The 24,172-nt window shown below is 52.1% G+C and overlaps 1 protein-coding gene across 3 annotated transcripts; it reads right to left on the minus strand.

Annotated features, from left to right (window-relative positions):
• Positions 1 to 3,101: 3,101 nt before the first annotated feature.
• On the minus strand, positions 3,102 to 23,219 carry LOC310753206 (zinc finger RNA-binding protein-like). Of its 3 annotated transcripts, none has more exons than XR_014543281.1 (19): positions 23,063 to 23,219; positions 22,392 to 22,626; positions 18,440 to 18,554; positions 17,235 to 17,453; positions 16,552 to 16,847; positions 14,750 to 14,935; positions 14,223 to 14,460; positions 13,221 to 13,381; positions 12,776 to 12,895; positions 11,869 to 12,014; positions 10,722 to 10,863; positions 9,827 to 10,014; positions 9,343 to 9,514; positions 8,339 to 8,480; positions 6,553 to 6,650; positions 6,166 to 6,305; positions 5,241 to 5,352; positions 4,348 to 4,445; positions 3,102 to 3,427 (listed from the first exon to the last, which is right to left on the minus strand). XR_014543281.1 is itself a non-coding variant. In XM_083594264.1 (19 exons), the coding sequence occupies exons 1-19, from the start codon at positions 23,107 to 23,109 to the stop codon at positions 3,251 to 3,253; spliced, it is 2,985 nt and encodes a 994-aa protein (XP_083450390.1). In that variant the 5' UTR covers positions 23,110 to 23,219; the 3' UTR covers positions 3,102 to 3,250. The 3 variants fall into 3 exon arrangements, 2 of the variants coding, with proteins under 2 accessions (XP_083450390.1, XP_083450389.1); XM_083594264.1 differs by having other exon boundaries at positions 6,166 to 6,261; positions 8,339 to 8,477; XM_083594263.1 differs by having other exon boundaries at positions 6,166 to 6,261.
• Between the last annotated feature and the right edge of the window lie 953 nt (positions 23,220 to 24,172).

Genomic DNA, 24,172 nt, shown 5'->3' on the forward strand with positions numbered 1-24,172 from the left:
CGTTAGCCTGGCCGCAAGGTTTGTGCTTCATAGCCGTGAGTCTTTCCCATCAGCTAAGCTGGATTCCCACTTCAGAATCCCCCCCTCTCCCTCCACGGCATGTGCTGGCAACAGGAGCAGGGCCAGAATACCTTGGGGTTACCAAGGTGCCGGAATCCAGCTCAGAGGGAGACACAAACAGATTAGGTCGAAAGACTTGATCAAGGATCGAAAGTCTGGATGGGAGACAAGACAGGGATTGGAAGAGAAGAGAGGCTTCTTCCAACAGAAACACACACAGCTGCCTGGAGTGATTTGCTAATCTTTGCTTGGCTGAGACCACAGGATTGTCAGCAAACGCCTTAGCTCAGTCTCCTACCAGGGAAGTAGAGGCAGCTCCTGGGATGACGGAACCTGGAAGTCAGGCTCTGGTTGCAGGAAGCCTGGATGCTGCCTCCGGCTGAGTCAGGACATCAGGAGCATCTTGCTCAGTGCTGTCTTCACTGGCTGGCAGCATCTCTCCAGGCATCTTTCACAGTCCCTGCAGGAGGCGCCAGGGATTCAACCTGCAACCATCTGCATGCAAAGTGGGTGCTCCGCCATTGAGCTCGTCTGCCCCTAAAAATATTCTAGTCTTTGTGGTTTTGTAAAAAGGGGTAGCTTTTTACATATATTTTAAAAAAGAAGCTGCCAATGAAATATTTGAGCCCCGCCCCCTTAATGGACATTGCCATCCAAATGGTGTGCATGCACTGCATCGTGGGATCAATTATGTGGGGCAGGGCTTACCTGCCCCCCCCCAATATTTTACTCAGGTTGGCAGCCCTGCCTCAAAGAATGAGTGCTTTGTTTGGATCTGAGAGGAACTGATGCTTTTTATGGATTTTGCAAGATAACACAGATTAGCTCATTGCCAAAAGCAAGGGTGAGATACGCTGCTGACTGGATGGTGCTTGCAAAGTTCCACAAAGCTTGATTTCATTGTGATGTCAGTGGGGCTGACAGGTCTGTGGCCCCTATCAAAGCTGGCCAGCTTGGAGTGGAGAACGTAAGGATCCAGTCAACCGGCCAGATTCAGTTTTCTGCTAATGGCATGCATAACATGCACACACATCAGTGCAAATGTAATGCAAAACTGCCTTATTTATAATATGGGAACATTTAGTTGTGAATCCTGCATTGTAGGTGGTTGGTCTAGATGGCCCTTGGGAGTCCCTTTCAGCTCTACAATTCTATGATGCTATGAAATGACAGAAGCAGAAAATGACAGGTCTCCCATCCCTAGGCATGGGAAAGGATTGCTGGGAGAATACTAGTCCGAAGGTACCAGGACTACTGAGGCAATCATGAACAGCTTGGGTCCAGGATACCTTAGGAGCACCCGAGTTTCTCTCTTGTAGTCCAGTCACTAAAATGATCCAGAGGACGGCTGAGGGTGGTCGCCTGTGTTGCACAGAGGCCCAGGGAACCTCAACCAGAAGCTAGCCTTGCTGGCCCCATGTCACAGATTCTGCGGACATTCTTCCTTTTGACCTTCATGCATCCCCTGAATACTGTTTTATGGCAACACTTGAAACTATGCACTTCTTTAAAATTTCCTTGCACAACTACTGATTTTAATTATTGCTCTGCATTGCTTTTAAAGTTTTCTTAGGCTCCTTTATGTCATCCTGAAGTTTTTATAGGGGACAGTATATAAATACTTTCTAAGTAAACAAACAAACTAGCAGTGTGTTTTTTCCAGATACTGGAAGTTGGTGGGGGGGACGTTTTGGATGGAAAGCGCTGTGTCCACAGGCATAAATTGAGGTGGCTGGGGGGGGGAATTCAAGCCATATGCCCCCCTCTCTTTCTCATGCCTCTGTAGACCTGGTGCGCCTGTTCCAGAATGAGATGGGATCAGCTGCTCCCACAAATTGGCTTAAACTTAAACCAGAGCAATAAAGAAGGCAGTGGACCAATTTCTTTGATTTAATACGCAAAGAGCTAAATCCACCCCGAGCTTTCGAGCTGCTTTACCAGTTCTGGCTTGGGGTCCCAAGCAGGTGGAGGGATAGGAGCAGTGTGGTTTGGGGGAGCAGAGCGTCCAAGGCACAATGACAGAGCCTGAAGGGCCTGGGTTTTCCAAGTCTGGGCAAGTGCTGTGCTCAGGGGTTGCATGCAGGAGGTCCCATGTTCAGCCCCTGAAATCTGCAGCCAAGTCTAAAACCCAAGACTGCGTTTGCAGATGAGCTACACGGGCCAACAGCCTGTCTTCAGAAAAGTTTGGGAAAGACTCCCATCAGAAGTTTGGGAGCGCCACTACCTCTAAGACTTTACAATACTGAGCTAGATGGTCTGACTCTGACTACAACCATTTCTCATGAAGAACTTCCTTCTCTGCAGTTGAGTAACAAGCTATTGAGGAAACAGCAACTCCCTGTGTGTGTGTGGGGGGGTTTCAGTCCTTCCCCAGACATCCCAGCCACCAACCAATCATGTGGAGCAGGGGCAGGTTTGGCACAGACCTTGTCCTGCTCCTCAGGGCCCATCCCCAACAGCTGCCTGCCCTGGGCCCTTTTCCCTCTCCCCATGCTATGGGCAACCCCATCTGAGGCTGGGCCCTTTTAATTCCTACAATGTCTGCAACAAGGCGTCCCTCTGAAGCATTGTGGGAAACTAAAATGGCAACCCCCTTTCCAAGCTCTTCAGTGAATATCCACTGGCACAGCAGGGGACCCACTGAAGTAGAGATGTAGCCCAGCAACCCGACTGCCCTCAAAGCTGGAGCCAGCCCAAAGCACACAGCAGAGGGCTGCTGGCAGGATTATGGGGCAAGTTGCATCGCATGTTATGGAGCAACTGAAGTTTTCCAGTGGCAGATATGCCAGTTGGTTCAATTCAGCCCAGGGATCCCCTCCAACTCTGACCAGGCTCCAGAACAATGAACAATTAATCCTTAAGCCTGCAATTCCTGAATCATCATTTCACAAGATGCATTTTAAAGATAAGGGGGTGGGGAGAGAATGGTCAGAGGTTTGGCTGTTTTAAAAATGACACATGTTGCTGCAAGGAAGTTTTTTTCAGATAAGCAATTGGAAAGGTGGAAAGTGTATCTCCAGGCTGCAGAAACAAGACCACTCTTATGGAATGATGGAATCCCTTTAATGACTGAAGCACAGTATTAAAACAATCTACAGTATTATTTCATTTTTAAAGGGGGGGACACACACTAAAATTACCAAAATTTTAGACTAAACAAAAACCATATTTTGCAACTGTGGAAGAGTGGTTAGGCCCCGCCCTCCTCCCCCTCTTTCTTGTCCTTCTTCCCCTCGCCCTCGCCCTCCTCCTCGATGTCCCGCCGCCTCTTCCGGTTGTGTGGGCCGGGCCGGTTTTTCAGCAGAGGTAAGGGCTCCATGCCGAGGACTTTGTGGATCTGACGGAAAGCCAGCATCCTCAATGCATGCTGCGGGGAGGGAGAAAGGCAAAGATGCACACAGGGTTAGGATTCTGAACCCTACATATCTTTAGGTGCCAGGCAGAATCATTCCCTTTCTAACCAGGCCTTAAGCTTTAAACTACTCCTGCTTTCCCAGCACACTGAGTTCCCACTTCATTGCTATTTTGAAAGAAGTGAATAGCGTTCACATTTTAAGGATATCTATAAATGACTTCTTGAGGGTGGAGCAAACATTCCCCAATCAGCTTAGAGCAAAAAGTATATAGATAAACATTAATGAATGTTGGTGCTACATGAAAATGTTAATGTTTTCTATGGTTTCTCTTTTATGGTATAATGTGTTTATGTTTTGTTTAGGTAACAAGCGACTCCTCCTCCTCCTCCTGCTGCTACTAAACTACACTGTCCTAACTCAGAGGAATTTCTAGGTGAGTGCTCATAATTACGGCTCCCTTGGCTGACAGAGCAAATTCCACATTTCTGGATCCTGGCGCTGGTTGACATCAAGAGAAGGCAATGAGCGCCAAATCGCAGATCTGCCCTTGCGACAAAGGAGGGGCAAGACACCCTCTGGCTAGAGAGAGACGGCAAGCAGCCAACTATGGGCTATGACACACTGAAGAGAGAGAGACCAAGAGCTGTAGCGAACCAAAGTCTCTCTTTCATGACACTTAAGTGCAAGTGAGCCAGGCGCCACTCGGGGAAGCAGGTGGTCCTGGTGAAGCCTTTCGTGATTCCTATAAGCTTAGTTTTAAGCTCACAAGCCCCACAGCAGAGATCAGGAACCTCTGGTCCTCCAGGAGCGGTGGGGCTCCCAACTCCCTCCAGCCCCAGCCAGCACTGCCCATGGAGATGCCTGGAGGGCTGGCAAGTTCTCTCTGCCGGCCCTGCAGGGCTCAAGGCAAAGAGCCCAAGGCACCACCCACCTGGCTGCTGGCCGTGACGTCCTCTCGCTGCTGCCTGGCCATGCTCTGCAAGGCATCCACTGGCTCTTTCTCACAGGGGTCTTGGAGCCCTGGGCCATCTGCAGGGAAGCAGAACATGGCAGCATGGTTATGCATAGGAAGGAGGCAAACTTTGATTTTTAGCAACCTGATTCCACTCCCAACCCAGATTCAAAATATTGAGGGGGCTGGAGCCTCTAGAGCGCCCTATCCTTGGTGCTGGTGACAAGGAGTGTTCCTAGTGTTTGTTTCTCCAGTTCATTTCTGGGGATCAAATCCTTCTTAGGGCAGAGATGGGGAAACCTAAGCCCCCCCAAACCCTTGTTGTTGCAGATTGCAAATCTACGTTAGAGCTTTTAGAAAACTAAGGAACGAACCTAAAATGAATGAGAAGCCACCAACCAGGGTTTTCTCGGCTGCTAAGCTGCATTGTGGGTGTTTGTGTGCTGACACCAAAGTACCAATTTCAAGCACTGCAGGTCTGCTCACCTATTTTTGTGATTTCACTGTGTTGCTCACAGCCGTCAAGGCCAGATACTTGTTTTTAAATAGTAATAATAGAAAACAAATAGTTTTAGCACAAATCCAAAGTTGGAGCTAGTACACAGTGGAAGTGGTTTCTCAGAACCTTCTTAGGGCTGCATTGAGAGGAATCTTGTGGGAGAAGGAGGGGAGGGGTGAACATGGTTTGGTCTAGGGACATCGCCCCCTGGTGGCCACTGGCTCTCCAGGCTTCCCTCCCCTCCAGGCTCTACTTGGGAGATGCTGGAGATGGGGGCTCTTTAGCACGTGAAGCATGTGCTCTGAGCCAGAAGCTGTGGTCCTGCCCCAAAACTGGGAGAAAGACTGCCGTTGGCGCAGCCTGCAGAGCTGACCTGCCAGGAGCATCCCGGTGGCAAGGCACTCCAGGACCCGCCGCATGGCCTCCCCAGGTCCCAAAGGGCCCGTGGCGCTGCTCAGAGCTCTTTCCACCAGCAGCTCCACCGCCTGGAAGAGAAGAAGAAGACAACTTCTTATATGGAAAGTGCAGTTTATAAACATGTGAATATCTTGTGGAGAATGAAGTGCGCCTTTCTTAATGCCACTAAGCATTTCCCAATTTAAAAAAATTATTAAAAATAGGTATTGGCTTCAGACTATGGCCTGTCTGCACTACCCACTTAAAGCAGTATCATACCTTCCCCTAAAGCATCCTGGGAACTGTGGTTTGTTAAGGGTGCTGAGAGGAGGACACCCTTCAGCCCAAAGAACTACAGCCCCCAGAGATCCGTGGGAAGAGGGGCTAAACCACTCTGGGAATTGTAGCTCTGAGAGAGGAATCCAATTGCGGAGCAGCAACAAGTAACCAATATGGATGCAAACCAACCTTCCCCCACATTCTCCTTTCCATTTGCTCTTGGACTTCAACTCCCAATGTCCCTGAACATTAGGCAAGCTCCTCCCACCATCCCTGAACACAGCCAGTGGCTCAGAGATTATGGGATTGGGAATCCAACAAGGTCAAGAGGGCACCGGGTTGCGGAAGGCACCTGTGGCACCAAGCAGGGAGGAGCTCCACTATTGGGGGCCATCACTGAAGAGGCCTCCTTTCCGAATACCGCCTCCCCCCCCACTTATACCCATGCAGAAGGGGCTCCTATGACGACCTGGGTGAACTGAAGCCCAACATATATAGTCTACTTCACTTGCTAGAAACAAGACTGGGAATGGCCTAATCTTGTGATGTGCATCGTACTGTTGGTTCAAGCGTGTGCATGCGTATGAATTCCCAAAAGGTGCTGCCTCTCCCCACCTCCTTACCCAATCTGGAAGAGCACCCCATGTTGGCACACGCTGGCAGAGGTCCCGCAAAACCCTGATGATGATCACACACGACTGCAGGCCGTTGGCTCGGGCCTTTGTGGAGAGGGAAAAAAAACAAATCCATCTCGGATCCATGTCTTGAAAGAAAACAACCATGAACTGTCCCCCTCCACAACAAGCAAATGTCAGGGCACAAGAAATTAAGAAAAAGGGAAACTGGTGATGCTCTAACAAAGCCGAGGGTTGTCTCTGAAATGGGTCACTGTGGATTTGAAATCATAAGATTTAAAAAACACCAAGTTAAGACTTGGTGGCTTAACTGGACCCTCCTTCTCGGGGGCCAGGGGGGCGGACACGGCCCTTGGCCAAACCGGCTCCTCTTACCTGGAACCATTTTGCATGGCGAAGAGCAGCCAGGGACTCCAGGCACTTATCCTTGTTCAAGGTCTCTGCAGAGTCGAGCTGAGGTTCTGGTGATGTTTCTAAGAAGGAATCAGAGAGGGAGGGAGGAGGTGGAAGAGGCAGGCTGCAACCCAGTCAGCCAGAAGAGAAGGCAACCCATGTTGCATAATGTGGCACAACAATCAGCATGTTGGACTAGGATCACCGGGGAGACCTGGGCTTGAACTCTGCCACAAAGCTCCCTGGTCCCCTTGGGCCAGTTTCCCTCAACTTGCTTCCCTAACCTCACAGCGTTGTTGGGAAGATAAAATGTGGAGGAGAGAACCATATACACACCTTGAGCATATTACACCTTGTAATAAACCATCTGAGCATCCCATCTACAGGTAGCGGGGATATTCCTAGTTCCACTGTCAGTAAAAGTCTCTGAATACCAGGTTGCTGGAATCACAAGTGGGGAAGAGCTGCTCTTGCGCTCAAGCTCTACCTGTGGGCGTCCCGTTGGGGCATCTGCTTGGCCACCGTGAGAGCAGGATGATGCCCCAGAGAGGCCCTTGGCCTGGTCCAGACAGGCTTTTCTTCCGTCCCCATGTTCCCCCCTCAACCCACAACACATGGGTGCACATGGCAGCACGCGAAAGGCAGAGGCCCCTCTGCACAGCGGAGATGCACCCACACCCCTCCTTTACAAGCCTGTGAGTTTCCTGCAGGGAACATTGGCCAGACACGGGCGCACCCAAGACGTTGTATGAAACGGCCCTGGCAAAGGAGGGGTTCCCTTGCCATTTGCATTCAAACCGCATTCCCTTTTTCTTCCTGCTTTAATGGGCAACCACAGCTGGGGGAGAGTTTTCTCGCGAGATCTGCCACTACAGTAAGGCTGCAAAAGCAATTTTCTTTGCCTTCTCTCCCCCCAACCCCCAGCAGCTCCTTCCAGCCGCCCATAAGGGGGTGGGCTTCAGCAACATTACAAAAGAGCAGGCATGGAAGCAGAATGCTTAGCCGCCCACAAGCATTGATTCTAGCTAGGAAGACTTCCACAAAGCACCCCTGGTCGGTTCCTTTGGAGATGGTGATGTGGAAACTCGGTCAGAGCCAGAGCTGAAGGTCAGGTTATTTTTATTTTAAATGATACAAGGCCCAACCTTTCGATCAAATGATCTCCAGGGTGGCTTACAGCAAAGGCATGAGCTCTTGGGGTTAAGGGGATGACGTCAAAGCCCGTCTCTGGCACCCAGGACTCCTGTCGCAGCATCCTCTGGGGAAACCGCCTTGCCTCCTGAGGGGAAGCCAGATGCCAGCCGTCTCCCAGGGCAGAGAAGCAGGGAAGCTGGAGGGAGACAGCCGCACCCTTCTTTCTGGGGTGCTGCCCCCTGGTGGTGGACCACAGATCTGCCCAGATGCCAACCCTTTCCCCTCTCCGAAAAGGGGGGGAAGGTAAAACAAGGCAACACAAACAGCACCAGCAGGATCTCCAGCTCCGCATGCTACGCTGATATACATTAATTTCAATGGGTCTACTAGTGAGTAAAATTTAGTTGAAGTGAATGCTGTCGAACACTCTTCCAGGAGTGATTTGGCAAACACCCTCAAATTTGAATTTCAGGTGTCTCTTGAAGACTTTCTTCATGCTGACAGGCCCCCACACTTACTTAAAACTTTCCTTGAGGACCCAAACGTTCTGCTCTGTTCTGCTTTTAAAGGTTTTTATGTTCCTATACACAACTCTGAGGTTTAAACTTTTATAAATAAAGTTCTGAAGGCTCACCTGCATCTGCAGCGGCCTCTTCTCTCATCAAGGGAGACGTCAACGAAACTGTGACCTGCATTTGGGGTTCTCTGCATGACGCAATTACAATATTGGCTTCCTCCGAGTTGGACAGCACTTCGTAACTGTCACTCGTCACCTTCTGGGACAGATGAGGAGAAAAAGAGAATTCCATCCGCCTTGGAGGTACGCCCTCCGGCCCAATACAGATTAGGACAGAGATGGCAAAACTTCTGACCCTAGGGCTGCTGTCCTCGAGGACAATCAGCAGGAGCTGCATGCCAGTGGTGGCTGATGCTTGCCCAACAGACAGGACTGTCACACAGGTGTGCAAGAGCCAGAGGTTTCTACACACAACTGCTCCATCTAGCAAGCAGGAGACAGCGGCGAGAGCTCCAGGGACACATTCCAGCCAGGCAGAGGCACTCAAGGAGGGTGTGGGGCAGGCTGGGGAGAGTCCCAAAGCCAGGAAGTGAGGCCCAAGAGGCCAGATCTTAGATTCACTGGGAGCAGGGACCTGCTTTTACTGTGGAAACTGCGTCATGCCTCTTGTCATTTGTTATACTTAGGTATTTTTCTTAAACGCTCTTCCTCAAACGATTCCAGGGTGGTGTACAAAGTGCCACAATATAAAACTCAAATAAAAGGCAGACTCAAAAACAGCAACTGAAGAGCAGAGTGAGACAATTCCAGCTCCACGTAAGATGCCAATGTGATCATTAAGGTCCACTTGGCATCAGTAAGGAGTCATTCCTTTAGTTTAGTAGCAGCTGTCCTTTGGAACTCCCTGCCTATTGATGTCAGGTGGGCCCCACCACTGTTTTCTTTTTCGATCCCTGCTGGGAACCTTTTCTGTTTCAGCAGGCCCATCCAGACACAGGATTTGAATAGAATAGAATAGAAATTTAACAAACAAACAACAGCTAAAATACATAAAAATACACACATCCTACTCTCCAAAGGTTGGCAAGTCTGATTGCGGAGCACAGAGAGGCCTTCCTTACCTCCAGCTGCTGGGGCAGCTGCTCCGTGATGCTCTGGAGAAGAGCCAGGGTAGGTTTCTGGGCCGAGAGCAGGATCAGGCGAACATTCCTGTCTCCGCGGAGAAGCAGCCCTTTTGCCAAGACACCAACTCTCATTACCCCTTTCAGAAGCCGGGGAGGGTCATCTGCCTTCCTGTTGAAAGGAGAGGGGCAGGAAAGGAAGTGTGCTCATGAGGACTAGCTGCCTAGCACGGGCGATTAAATGCATCAGGAAGGGTTCCAGCAGGGATGTCCAAGGCACTTGTGTGCCGCTGCTGCTCCCCCCCCTCAAGTAAGGGGAGCAGGTTATTCCCCTGTTGGCAGCCTGGCCTCGTGCTTAGGAGTGACTAGGAAGACTTGGTGACTTTGAGCCAGTCACCCTCTTTCAGCCTGTTCTACCCCACAGGGTTGTTTGTGAGCATAATTCGAGTGAAGGTCAAGAACAGAGGCGGCCTGAAAGCATTACCCTTTCTCTTTACTGCCTTCCTCTTTTTCTGTTTCCTGCTCCGTCAGCCAATCAGAGACAAGCCTAAGGGCACGCTCAGAGTGAGAGACAACTTTCTGAATGGCCTGCAGCTCATCTTCTGTTGGGTAGATGCTGGAGTGCTTTGTCATGATGTGGCGGTCATCAGAAGAGTCCGGTCGCCGGGTGGGCTGAGGGAGATAAAATGGACAGAAGGAGTCTGTCAACTCAAGCGGGCAAACAAGGTGAGGAAAAGGTGAATCACAGTTCAGCGCGATATGACTGAGCCTTGCACTTTTACATGCCCCACTTTTCTTCCAACAGTCAGGAAGAGAAACCAGAAGCACTCACTTCCTGGTTCACACGAACACAGTTTCTCATTATATCCAAACTGGGAACAGTGATATGTTTAAACTATTTTTCATTGAGGCAAGCCAGGAGCAGAAATCAGTTTTGATTCTGGCTTCTTTCAATAAATTTAGAGTTTGAGCCAAGAACATGGATCCTCCTGCCTGCAGCCCTAACTAGAACTAACACAGGTTCCTCCTCCACCCGCAAGTCACCCGCAATCCCCTGCCCCACCCCTGATGTCAGTGCTCAGCCCACTGTCAGTGCCAATAACCTGGCTGGTGCTGAACGTGAGCCGCACCTTTGCTAATGTCAGGCTGCCAAACTCCCGGTTTAGAATAACCACAGTTCATGAGCAACAAGAAACTGGTCACTTCAAACCAGTAAATGGATGCTTCCAGATCCCCCTGGCAGCCATGTGAAGAGCCGAAGAGCCAGGCTTCTTCAGGTCTAGCGTTACACTGGAATAGATTCACGGTGTGATTCAGCTGGCTGGCTTTGCAGGGAGCCTGGGGTTTGAAGGAAATGCCACCCAAATCCGGATACCCACCAAGAGAAGGGGGACTGGCACTCCAGGCCTGCCCATGAGGGGTGGCGGGGGCCAGTCTGCCGCCAGGTGCCGCCGCTGCTGCTCCTCCCAGTACAGCTGCTCCTCCTCCACCCGACGCCAGTACATTTCTTCTTCATAGCGCCTGGAGGGGAAAGGCGGGAGAAATGCTGCATTAGAACAGCCTGGCTCTCTCACAGGAAGGAGGGACAGCAGCAAGCAGAGCCAGCAGCTGACCAGCCAGGATTATGGACCAACAGCAGGAAACCCTCTGGACTTGGAGGGAGGACTGTATCTTTTTGTTCAGTCCATCCATCCTGGTCTGCCTCCAAGGCTTCTTCCTCCCGTGACACTGTACATTCACATTCTTCCTGCCCTGCCCTTTCAGATGCTACGCTAAACTGTGATTCCGCATTCTGAGCACCAGCCTCAAGCTCACGAATTTCATCTTGCCTCCGAGGAGGACAGCAGGAAACTCAACCGAGTTCTCCATTGCACCAAACTCAGACAAAACTGTGATGAGTTGGAACAATGGCTTGCTCAAAGTAACCAGGATCAAAATTGTGCTTCATGAGGCTGGCTTGTTTAAACAAACAGCAGTTTAACCAGACGTGTGGCCCCCCCCTCCTACGTGCCTGGATGTAGCAAGGAACTGTGATTAGTTCAAAAAGCAAATTTCCAATCTCCTCCTCCTCTGACAGGAAAAGCGGGAAAACATGTGAGACCAGAACTCATGTGAGCAAAGCTAAACAACGGTGAGGGTTATGCCTAAACTGGCCTCTGCGTCTCCTGGCTTCCTGTTGCTAATCCTACACTGCCCAGTTTAGACAGTAAGCTGCTCAGGAGAAGAGACTGTCTATATTTCCTCTGGGTTTCTGCCCTCCCTCCCTCTTCTTCCACAGATAAGAGTACAGCCATCAACCTGCAAAAGGCCAGCCAGAGTTGGGACCTGACCTTTAAGAGAGAAAGCAAACATGGATCCAGCACTTCAAGGCAGCTTTCCCGGTCTCCTGAGTCAGCCGATTCAGCTGAGCAATGTCTACACCGACTGAGCGCAGTTCTCCAAGGTTACAGGCAGGGACTGAACCTGGGACCTGCTGTTGCACGCAGAGGGGACGCTCCCCCCCCCAGCCCCTTCCCCAGGACTCGCCTCATCTCTAGGTGCCAGCGCTGCTCTTCCTCTCGGCGCCTCTTCCCCAGGGACCGCAGCTGCTGCTTCTTCAGCTTCTCCTCGTGCAACTTCTGAGCTCGGTTGCTGGGCTTGATCTCGACTGGCAAGTCAGGATTGACTTTCTTCTGCAAGAGGTTTGTTGCCATCAGGCTCAGAATAGAGCAGAGGGCCTCATCCTGTTCAGTTATTGCTACAAGCTGTGTCCAGGGGCAAAGATCCAGAGGGACCAGGAACTTGGGCCCCAAATCGTTTCCCATCCGCTTTCCCCATCCGGGTTTTCCAGATGCTGCTGCTCCAGGCAGCCTGCTCAATTCGGGGAGATTTACTGGCACCCATACAAAGCACACTTTCCAGGATTCTCTAGTGCGGGAATCCAGAAAAGCTAACTGTATTTCAAAATGGTGGGCATTAACAGAGGTCCCTTCCTATCTTGCAGTCCTGACTTCCACCCTCACAGCCACCCAGTGTTGTGGAGGCTACAATTACGGCCAATTTACAACTGGCAGAACTGACTTCCAGAAACAGGGCCTTGGCCCAAGCCTCCCCAGCGCTCCCATCATTAATTTCTGCATTCCAGAACAAGATTACATCAAAGATATTGTTGGAAATCAAAATGGAAGCTTCAAGACTCACCAATCTGCCTCTAACTGGAATGCGGGATGATGGGAACAAAAGGGGCCGCAGAGGACGCGTAGAAGAGAGGAGGGAAACCCCCAGGCCCAGGGGCCAAAGACTGCTTCACCCATTGCTGTCTTTGGCCCCACAGAAGCAAACAGGCTCCCTGCACCCCTCTCACAGCAGGTGGGTCTTGCCAGACAGGGGCTCCCCCACTGGGCCTGCCAGCCTTGGAGGCCCAGCCCACACCAGGCCCTCCCAGCCCTCGCACCTTGTACTGCAGCCTGTGCCGGCGGCCCTTCAAGTGCATGTCTTTAGAGTTGGGGTCATTGAAGCTGCACTCACAAAGTTTGCAGTGGAAGCGAACCATCTTGCCTTTGTCATTGTGGACCTGGAGAGGTGCAAGAGGCATCGTCTCAGCCAGGCTAGTCTTGAGAGGCAGGAAAGCTAAGATCTCCCCCATGTGACAGAAACCAGGCCCTGAAAACCCCCACCTTGCCAGATCTTCCACAGGGAGAGATGCAGGGAGAGGCAGAGGGGAAAGCAGGATTGAGCCAAGGGAGCAACCTTGGAAGCCCGGCTCCAAAGAGCTCTCCTGCCCCATTTACACTGCCTTGGTGGAAAAGATATTTGAAGTAACTCAGTTAATATCCCTGACAGATGACCGGCAAATATTTCAGTGAAGGAGGCACGTCCTCCCTTTCCATTTGCTTTACCTCTTCGACATAATCGTGACCCACAGGCTGCACGTCCAGCAGATCCCTCAGTCCGTCTCCGGAGCTGCTGAGGGGGGACTCGTCTGCTGGCCTCGCGGCTTTCGGGGAAACCCCTTCTGCCCCTTCCTGCTTTGCGCTTGTCACCTGAGCTTTGCCTGCTCCTGATAAAACAGCCATGGAGGTTCTCAGATCTTGACCTGGCCACCATTTGCTTTTATGAAGGAACTTCCCCTTACAGGCCAACTTGGCCAGGGACCAAGGAGGCAGCCATGCATGCAGCGGAATGAGGTCCTAAGAATGGCCTGTACCACTTCAGGTCGCAGATCTGGGGTGTGTGTGTCAGATTTTGGAAGGCCCTGGGTTTTTTTTTTAAGAGACAAAACCAGTATTGCACTGTAGACTAGGGTAAAATGGCACACCACACATTTAAAGTACATTTAATATACATGGTTTCCGTAAAATAATCCTGGGAGCTGTAGCTTACAGATCTATAATTCCCAACACCCTTAACAAATTACAGTTCCCATGGTTCTTTGGGGAAAGCCATGTGCTTTGAATGTATGGCGTGGAGGAGGCTTAGCCCTCCCTGGTGTGCTAGGCAGCCAAGGATAAAGGAAATAAAAGGGAACCAGGCCTCATGGAGTTTGTCTTTGCCAATTTCACACCCCCCCGAACCCCTCCCCACCACTTCCCTATGAATAATACGCAATAATATGGAAGATTGCCTCTATTTGATATGGAGAAATGCCTTCTCAGATCAAGAACTGGTAGCCCTCCAGACACTGCAGAACTGCAGCTCCCAGCCTGCATTGCCAATGGTCAGGGATGATGGGTGTTGTATGTCCAGCTACACCTGGAGGGCTGCAGCCCCCCCCACCTGCAGTCAGAAACAGGGAGTCCCCTCGACCCCTCACCCCCCGGCCTGCGCAGAGAGATCACTCCCCAGAGAACGCCTCTCTGCAAAGCCTCTCGCCCAGCCCCCCCCCCCGCCACAGTTCCTACCTGGAAACAAGAGCTTTGCCTGCCCCAGGGGCTTCTTGGCAGAAAGCGGCTTGCTCGGGCTGGGTGTGCTGTTGGCTGTGCCCACAGCCTGCTTTGCCAGCGCGCTGGCCGTGGTGGAGACAGGGGGGCGCAGAGCTGGCTTGCTGGCGGAGCCATTGGCAGGACTCACAGAGACGCTGAGCATCATGGGCTCGACGGAAGGGATGGGCTTCCCCAGCTTGGTGTGCAGCTTGAGGACCTGGAAGACACATGTCCTTCAGCGGAGGGGAGACACGGCCCAGCACAGGCTCCCCATACTTGGGCAGCGTCAGCTCACCACAGGCTCTGGGCAGGAGCAGCTGGCGCCCCTTGGGGAAGGCAGAAAGGCCAAAGAGAGTGGGAGCCAGAGGCAGTCAGCCAACGCTCGCTTTGTCCCTGTCCTCCGCCCCAGGAGACGGAAGGCGGAGGGGCCACCCCCTGGAGTGGACCCAAGTCCCCCATAAGATCCTCCTTCCCGGTGCCCCCCTGCGCGTCCCAGAACACTCGACCTTTTGGTGCTTGGCTCCTCGGATATGGGCCACGTAAGCATCTGCCCCGGTGCAAGAAACATCGCAGAGCTCGCAGTGCAGCTGGGTCTGGACCCCCCGCAGGCCGCTGCCCCCTGCCTGGCTCCCTGTCTTCAGTGCCGCCTCCTTCTTTTTGTGCTTTTGTCCTTCTAGGTGCTCCCGGTAAGTCTGCAGGGGGTGGGAGGAAGGACATGGCAGGATCCTCTTGCCCCGAAACGTTTTTATGGCCTACGGCACGTCTAAGAAGTGGAGGGCGATCCAGGATGGGCCTTGTGTTGGTGCAGGGAGGTGAGCTGTGTCTGGAGGTGGTGCAAAGAGGCATTATGGCACTCTGAAGACACATTCCGGCCCTGCAAAAGCAGTCGAGGAGAGGGCTGGTCAGGGTCAGTGAGGTGCGAGGCCTGCGGAGAAGGCACGGCTGGGGGAAGAGTCCCGAGGGCTGCACAGAGAGGCTGCAAGAGCCGCATTCAACCCCCAGGCCTAAGGTTTCTCAGCCTTGCTCTAAAGGGAGAAGAGAAATGTCTTTTCTGGAGAACAGCTCTGTCCACAATGATTCCCTGTCAGAGCTAAAGAGAACTGCTATGTTCAAAGGCTGTAGATCTCTGAACACCATTCTTTTGCGGAGTAAACAGGGGACAGCTGCTGCATTCAAGGACTGTTTGGGTGGAAGGGCTTTCCAAAAGCATCTGTTATCCTGATGAATACAGAACAAGGAGCTAGAGGAACCATTTGTACAGTGCTTAGTAAATCTGAGGGGCTTCGTAAGCAACCAGGGCAAGACAAGCCAGCCTGGCACTGTAAAGCAGGGGCAGGGAAGCTATGAGGAACCCTTTTGGCTCAGTGGTCCAGATCCGTATTAGATCCTAGGCTTGTGGTCCAAATTTGACAAGACGGGCGGGATCATCGGGTGTCACAATGAAGTCAGGACACTAGGCATTCTGAAGTCCGGGCATCAAAGCCAAGGCAGGGCTTGCAAGGAGCTTCCACGTGCCTGAGGCTTTGCCTTTACCTGTTTTCTGCAAGCATCGGCCGTGAGAAAGAGGATTCCCTTTCAGGGACTCACTGGTGCAGCTGATCCAGCAGCTTTTGATCAGCCCAAACCTGCTTTCCCTTGCCTAATTGCCATCAGGATCACACTTTAAGGCTCCCAATGGGTACACTGATAGTCCCATCTCCACTACTGACATTAAGGGTGGCGCAGGTGGTTGTGGTTTGGGGGAAACGGCCTCACAGTTTGACCATCTTGTGGGTCAAGTTGGCCCTGCTGAAGACCAACAACATCTGCCTGGCCACGGGCTCCCTGAACCATATCTGCATAGACTCTGTACCTCTGGTTCCTGCCTAAGGTCTGGTCAAGAGGCTCTGCTGCTGCCGGGGACCAGAGAAGGGCCTTCTGAGTGGGGGTACCTAAAAGATGGAACTCTTTGTTCCATGAGGTTTGGAAGGACTCCTCTCAGAGTGTTTTGCCATTTGCTGAAAACCTCTCCATTTCAGGCAGGTACTTCTTTTATCAGGAAAAAACTGATGCCTTTGTTGTATCTCAGCCACACCACGAAGCACATGGCTTCCACCACAGAATCCTGGGAACCCATCACAATTCCCAACTACCTTAACAAACTACAGCTGCCAGGATTTTTTGGGAGGTAAGACATGAGTTTTTCATTTGCATTGTGGCCTATTTTTATGCTTGGCTTCAAATGATTGTTAAGGCACCCTGAGTAGCTCATCAGGAGACAGCAGACAAATCTTTGCCAAAGAACCAAAGGGGAAGAAGCAAGACTCACCTGGGGGCCTGCGCAGCTGATCTTGCAGATCTCACAGTAGTGAAGCTGAGGCTGTTTGGGGGGCCCCTTGGGCTTGAGCGGCTTGCTGGGGTACTGGGGCTTCTTGCTGTAGCTGCTGGTGGAGTTGCTGCTGCCTCCGTCGCTCCACAGTGAGCCCCCCATGGGCTTGGGCTGCTGCTGCGTGGGAGGCAGGGGCTGCTGTGGCGGCTGCTGCACGAGCGACGGCTGGGGGGGCTGGTAGTAGGAAGCGCTGGCTGCCGCGTACGCAGTGGCATCATAGTTGGAGTAGTTTGACCCTGGAGAAAGAAGACCTCCTGTTGATGCACGACGAGCAAAGCAGGGGGAGGCAACAGCCATTCCACCTCCCCCGAGTCCCAGCCAGCCTGGCTAGCCAGCAGGTGAGCTGGAGCCCAGCAACTTCTGGAGGGCCACAGGTTCCCCAGCCCTGCTCTAAGAAGCAGCCTTTCTTCACTGCCGGTACTTAGAAGAGGCACTGTCTCCTGAGAAAGGGGATGTTTCCTAGAGCAGGGATGAGGAAACAGGTCAGTGTTGTTGAGACTACCAGCTCCCATCAGTTGCAGCCGGCACGGTCAATGACGATGGGGATTGGGGCCACACAGGCTCTGCACCCTTGCGGTAAAGGAAGTGGGAAAGAGGAAGCAAGGCCTTTGAGAAGCTCTTACCAGAGTAGGATGCAGGAGAGGAGTTGTAGGTGGAAGAGGAAGGGGCGTACGACTGGATGGAGGAGGCAGAGATGTTCTGCTGGCATGTCGTGGAGGCTGGGTAGGTGCTATAGGATGAGGAAGCAGTCACAGTCTGGACGGGCTTAACGGGGGTCACTTGTCTCTGGGGCTGGCTTGGATTGTACACGGCTGCAGGCTGGCTGTAGCTGCTCTGGGAGTCTACGAAGGACAGAGAGCAGTCGCTGAAGACCAGAGAGCAGCAGGCGACTCCTGCCCGGATTCTGCCTGCCTGAGCTCCTTGGGCTTTGCCTGGCTTCCATCCAACTAAATTCTCCTCAGAGGAGACCCAGTGAAACTGAAGAACATGACTAAGAGCCATTCATTTCAATGAGGCTAGAGAACAGCTAACATACAATCCTTCATTTCACTTGCCTGACCAGACTCCTCAGCAACAGGGAACAGCAACATATAAATAAACCACCTTATTTTATTTATTTTATTTCTATCCTCTCTCCCAATGCGGGACCCAAAGCAGCTCCCAGCACAAATCTAAACAAGTACACCAATATAAATATTAAAAAACAGTTAAATAAGCAACCCTTTAAAAATGCAGTGCTGAAACATTTAAAACCCTTTGAAAGCACACACAAAACCCCAACAACATTCAGCCTCAGAAGACCATCCACAACAGCCAGTTGGTGGCAAAAGGCATGGCAAAAGGAAAGCAGATGGAGACCTAGCCTAGCCAACTAGACTGAAGTGAGTTCCACAGTCTGGGAGCAGCCACCAAGAAGGCCTTGTCTCATGTCCTCACCAAACATGCCTGTCAAGGTGGAGGAACTGGAACAGCGCCCCCCCCCCCAGATCCCAGGCAGGCTCATATTGGGAGAACCGCTCATCCAGACAGCTTCAAAGCTGTATGAACTGCTTACAAAGGAGTAACTGCACTCATCTCTATTCCAACACAAAGTGAACTTCTTGCTTCTATTAAACCAGCTTCAAAGCAGCGTGAGATTGCAGTGCAGGACAGCTCCAGTGGCTCAGCAAGGGGGCAGCTTAAGATGACCCCCATCGCCATGGCTGCTTCCCAAACCTTCCCCGTTACCAACACAGCTGTTACTGGAAACTACTTCACAAATGCTTCCACAAGCCTCTAGTATTCTGAACACGCCTGAACAGTGATTTTTTTCCCTATTTGAACTCACTCGAGTGGTAGTACGAGTCCGTGGCCACGTGTTGGGGCTGCGTGACCACCGTCTGGTAATATGGTTTGGTCTCATAGCCGCCTGCTGTTGGGGATCGGCCGTAACTGTAGCCATCCTGCCAAAACAAAACTTGGCTGTCAATAAGCAGGTGAGGGCAACACAAGCCGGCCGGATGCCTTCCACAGGGCGACCCATAACCCAGAGTATCTTTTGGCTGATAGGAGCCTTTTCTGGGTGGCTTATTTAAGGTAGCTTAAATATTAGGGGGGGGGGCAGAAAAGCCAGGGACACTTTTACACACCTTCAATTGATTCCTCCTAAGACAGGGATGGAGACGTTTGTATCCTCCCAGGTGTTGGAGCTCCCAATTTAGTGCAGCAACATCTGGGGAATGCTAGAGACATCACTGTGCCTCTCTCATTCCACTCAAGCAAAGGGGAGCAGTCCAGGATCTACATGGAGCCCCCAACCTCATTTGAAGGTGATGCCTGATGACTCCTGAAGTTGCCCTATTATTCCATCCCATCAGAAGTCCTTCCTTTCTGTTTGTTTCCTCCATATTCCCCCTGCAATGCAGTTTCTGACCAGCTGGAGGAGGCAGTATATTAATTGTAAAAATAAATAGATGCTTAAAAAAAAAGTTATCCCAGGTTGTACTGCTTGGGGAAAGATTCAGGTACGTAGCCGTGTTGGTCTGACGCAGTTGAAATATATATAAAAAATTAAAAAATTGTCCAGTAGCACCTTAGAGACCAACTAAGTTTGTTCTTGGTATAAGCTTTCGTGTGCATGCACACTTCTTCAGGTCCACTTCTTCAGATGCTTGGGGAAAAGAATTCTCCCCCTAGCTGCTCTGAGAACAAATTTATAGCTTCAATCATACCCATATAGCTATGTGTGTGTGTGTAGCCCACTAAAGTCAGAAAGGAATTGATTTCACTTGCTCTCCAAAACAGTTGCTGTATTGGTCCATTGGGTAAGCCGGCCAGAGTGGTTGAGGAAACCCAGCCAGATGGGTGGGGTATAAATAATAAAATCATCATTATTATTAAGGTATTTATATGTTAGCAAAGGTGTATGAGGTGTTAGGGGAGGGGTAGTACCTTTGTGGGGGACACATCATGCTCCTTTGGTGCCCCCCCTGCACTCAGCTCTCACCTGCGGCTCCTAGAAGCTGTCAGTATGTGACAATTCTGGGCACCACAATTTAAGAAGGATATTGACAAGCTGCAACGAGTGCAGAGGAGGGCAACCAAGATGATCAAGGGGTCTGGAAACCAGGCCTTATGAGGAACGGTTGAAGGAGTTGGGGATATTTAGCCTGGAAGAGAAGAGACAAGAAAGGAGATTCCGACTCAATATCAGGAAGAACTTTCTGACAGGAAGAGCTATTTGAGAGTGGAACGGACTCCCTTGGGAGTAGTGGACTCTCCTTCCTTGGAGATTTTTAAGCGGAGGTTGGATTGCCATCTGTCAGGGATGCTTTAGATGAGATTCCTGCATCGCAGTGGGTTGGGATACCTTCTCAGTCTACGATTCTATGACAACAGCCACACCCTGTGAAAGAGCCTTGACTGGCTGGGTAAACCAGGTGAGGGTAGCTAATAGGCCTCAACCTCCTGGCCAGTTAGGGCCTTCCCCTGCACGTCAAGAGAGGCTCCAGCAGATTAAGTGGACAAGACCAAGAGGGGGTCAGATGGAGGGTTTTGCATGTGCTGTAGAGGGAAGTGAAGGGCAGGTGGTGCTTGTACACCTGGGAACGGAGCCCATCTAGAAGAAGGAAAACTCTGACCCAAAACCTCCACTGCCTCGAGGGATATCTTCGGGAGAAGTAAAACCTACACAAATCTGGAGTGGAGTCTCTAAGACAATTGGATGGCACCTGGTACACCTCCTTCCAGCAACTCCTGCAGCCAAATGCATTGGTCTGCTTTCCTTTGGACCCCATCAGCGACAGCAAGAAGGGGGTCTTGTTGTCTGGGCAGCCCAGGACCCCCAGAACCACTGGCCAGGCTTGCGCCCCAGGGAGGTCACTTTGATGCTGCTAACACAGCGTTTAGACTTCACCCCAAGAGTGGCAATCCATTGTCTCTCGAGACAGATGGATGCCGGTAACATATATTAGCACGACTAAGTTGTTTTCTTAAAAACCAACCATGTGAAGAATAAAACAAAAATTCATCATAAAACCAAATAATCTGAAATACTACATAAAATGGCTGCTGAAATATGGAAGTCTTTGCCATGTGCCTTAAGTTCAGGAAGGATGATGCCTATTTCATCTCAGGTGGGATGGAGTTCCACAGGCTTGGGCCCAAAACACTGAATTAATGGCTTCTGGTCATTGTATGCCATGCGGGATCACCAACAGAGACTCCTCCAAAGATCCCAGGGATCACTAATGGGTCAGCTGATCCTTAAAATAACCTGGACCCAAGTTGCTAAGGGCCTTGGAAATGAATACAAGAACTAAAACAGACATTGTCCAGCCCCAGCCAGCACAGCTCTTTGTCAAGCCTCGTTGAAACAAGGATACAGACTAGACGTGTTCAGAATGGTCAGATTCCAACCCCTTTTGTACTTATGGCGAACACTCACTATTCCCCCCTCCCACAATTATATGTATATTAGACACATAAAACATGCACTGCAACAGCTTTGTAAATAAGCCCACAAAGGTTATAAGTCTGAAAAAAATATTAGCCTACAGGGGGCTGGATGAGCCTGGAGGAGGTCTTCCTTCTTCCAGCAGACCACCAGATGTAGGATGGGGTTCCTCCCCCTCCCCGGCCAACCTGCTCACTAACCTGCATGGAATTTATTGACACCTATGGGAAGGGAGAAGAGAAGCTTCAGGAGTAAACCCGGGACAAATCTGGAGTGGAGTCCCTAAGACAGTAGGATGGTGCCCTGTACAACAGCTGGTGCCCAACGTCTTGCTCTGCTTTCCTTTCGATCCCATCAGGGAAGCAAAAAGGGGAGGGGGTCTTCTCATCTGGGCAGCCCAGGACTTCCAGACGCTCTGGCCAGGCTTGTGTGCCAGGGAAGTCACTTTGGTGCTGTTAACGCAGCAGTTTGCAAAGAGCTCCCCCCACCTTGTTCTCCTTTTACACACACAATGGAGGAGCATATAAAGCAGTCTCTGTCGTCTGAGGTGCTGCAGCCCCTCCTCCCACCTCATTCCACTGCACATATGGGATCCTGGGACAATGCACACTTTGGACCCCACAATGAAACATGATGGAAAGGCTCACTATTGCCATTCCGTTCTCCTGAAAGTCAGCTGCTCGTTATGCCCAAACCTGACCACCCAGTGCCAGAGGTTCCTGCCACCAGTGGTAAGGATGCCCCGGTGGGAGACCTCAAGAACACTGGCACCAAAAGGTCCTGGCCAAAGAGCAGCAACAGAATGTGGACTCACACAGTCATCACACAGATCTGGAGGAATCAACCCAGGAACTTATTTGCCACCAGCAGCTGCAGTTAGGCTTTGGTCCGTGTGGTGGGGACTAGCTCATAAAATGTGTGCCTCTTGCAAGAAACAACACAGATCTCTGGCTCCTGATTCTGGGTCCTTCCCCCACCTCCTTCCTGTGTTGCCCCTTTCCTGGACTTACAGCTGAACGATTCCCCGGACCTGACCATGGCTTGCTGAGGCAATGCCGCACTGTGAATCCCATTCTCTTGGGAAGTGTTTGGGACTGAGACCCTAGACCCAGAGAACACCCCACGGAGCAGGACAATTAGAAAACACCAGTATGCAAAATACTTTTATTCCAGCCCCTAAAATATCAGGCAAGGGGCACCTGTGGCCCCCACTCCCATCATTCCTAGATATTTGGAATCAATGTTGTAGCAGGGGTCTGGAGTCTAACAACATCTGCAGGGCCGCTAGTTGCCTCCCCTGTGTTAAACCCAACCCACCGATGTGAGGGTACTGATTAGCAGCTACCTGATAGTTCTGGGCGACAGCTGGCTGGGGGGTTGGCTCTGGTTGCCGCGTCCCATAACCGTAGTCTTGCGTTGACGGTGGCTGGTAGCCCCCATATGCTGCAGATGCCACAGACCTGGCTGCCTGTATAGCTGGAGTATAGGCGGGGGGCACAGCGTGCTCTATCGCAGGGCTCTGCTGGACTGTGTAGCTGGCTGCTGTCGCGGGATGGCAGTAAGCTGGAGCAGGCTGGGCACTGAGAAGGAAGACGACAAGTGAGAGACTGATGAGGTTGGAAAAAAGTGGTGGCCGCTAAGGGAAAATGGCACTGAGGTCGTCTGCAAGCGATTCCCACATAGCCAGGTTGGAGTTGCCAGGCTTCGTGTCACGTACAACTTCAATAATCCTTATTTTCCATGCAATCTTGGGCTGATGGGATTTATAGTCCAAAACATCCGGAGGGCACCAGGTTGGGCAAATTTCAGAAATGTGGATGTCTGTCCTCTCAGCTGCCTCTCTTTCTTACCATAATTGGAGGAGGGGGAGAGGGGGAAGGGGCGCCAGCATCGGCCTACCTGGCCGGGCTGTTGTGCAGGAGCGAGAAGGAGCGCGCCGAGGAGGAGGCGGGGCGCGTCCAGACCCCTCCTCCGGCCGCCCTCGCCCCTCAGGCGCAGCCCCTGCTGCCCACCTACCTGTACGGGGCTCCGGCCGCGAAGCCGTAGTAATTGCTGGCCGCCATCTTGGCGTCTCCGCTGGGCGACGGGGGGGAGAAGCGGCGGGGGGGGCGGGGGAGCGCGGAGGGCGCGCGAGGCACGCCGGGAAACGGGCGACGCGCCAGCGAGCCGGCCGGCATCCGAGCGTGCGTGCGTGCGTGTGACGTTGCTCCGTCTCTCTCAGCAACAAGCCCCGCCCCTCCCAGGTCGGCTTTGACTAGGGGTCAGAGGCCAGCTGTTCCGTTTTCGGACTGCCCACCTGCCCGTGTCCTGGTCTCTTTCTGGGACCTTTTCCCTAATGAGAATGGCAGTTCCGGACAAACTGGGCTCAGAGTAAACAATGTCCCGGAAAAGTCGCCTTTTGGCTAGGGGTCAAAGATGGCCCTTGAGGACCCTTGAGGCGGGCCAAAGGCCGGCAGAGCGGAGGCAGATACCAGGACTTGACCCCTGCACCCCAAAAGACCCCCGGGAGGCCAGGAGCCCACCTTGTGCCTCTTCTGCTCTGGCGGAGCCTCCTGGGCCAGAGGCAGTCTACCTGGGCTGCTCCTGAGGGAGCTTGGAAGCAGCGCTCAGGGAAACGCTGCGAGGAGGAGGAGAATAAGGAGGAGAATCATTAATAATAATAATAATGATGAGAAAGCAGGCCCCTCAGGCACTGTTGGGACTCCTCCCGGAGGGGATTTAGGGGGGCCCTCCGGCCTTCCTTCTTCGCAGGGACCCCCAACGAGGCGCCCACTTCACGAGGGAGACCAGCGCCACCCAACGGCAGGCTAGGTCCCACTGCCCTCAACCAACATGGCGGCGGTGGCGCGTCCTTTGCCCTTTCTTCCCCCCTCCGGTCCGTTTCCCGCTTTCCCGTCATGCTCCGCTCCCCCCCCCCCCCCCCCGCTCAGCGCACGCGCCCAGCATGCACAGCAACAAGCAAAATCTCGGCAGCGATAGGTCGGCCTTCTGGCCAATCCCAGGTCGGGCTTTTGGCGCTTTTTCTCCTCGGCGTTCTCTCCTCAGCGTCTCCCGCGCCATTACGTGAAGGAAGCTTGTGAGTTTTGTCGTCTTTTTACTACTGTATTCTGTTGGGAGCCACCAATA

This window comes from Podarcis filfolensis (assembly GCF_964270895.1).
Source record: "Podarcis filfolensis genome assembly, chromosome: 18".
NCBI classification, from domain to species: domain Eukaryota; kingdom Metazoa; phylum Chordata; class Lepidosauria; order Squamata; family Lacertidae; genus Podarcis; species Podarcis filfolensis.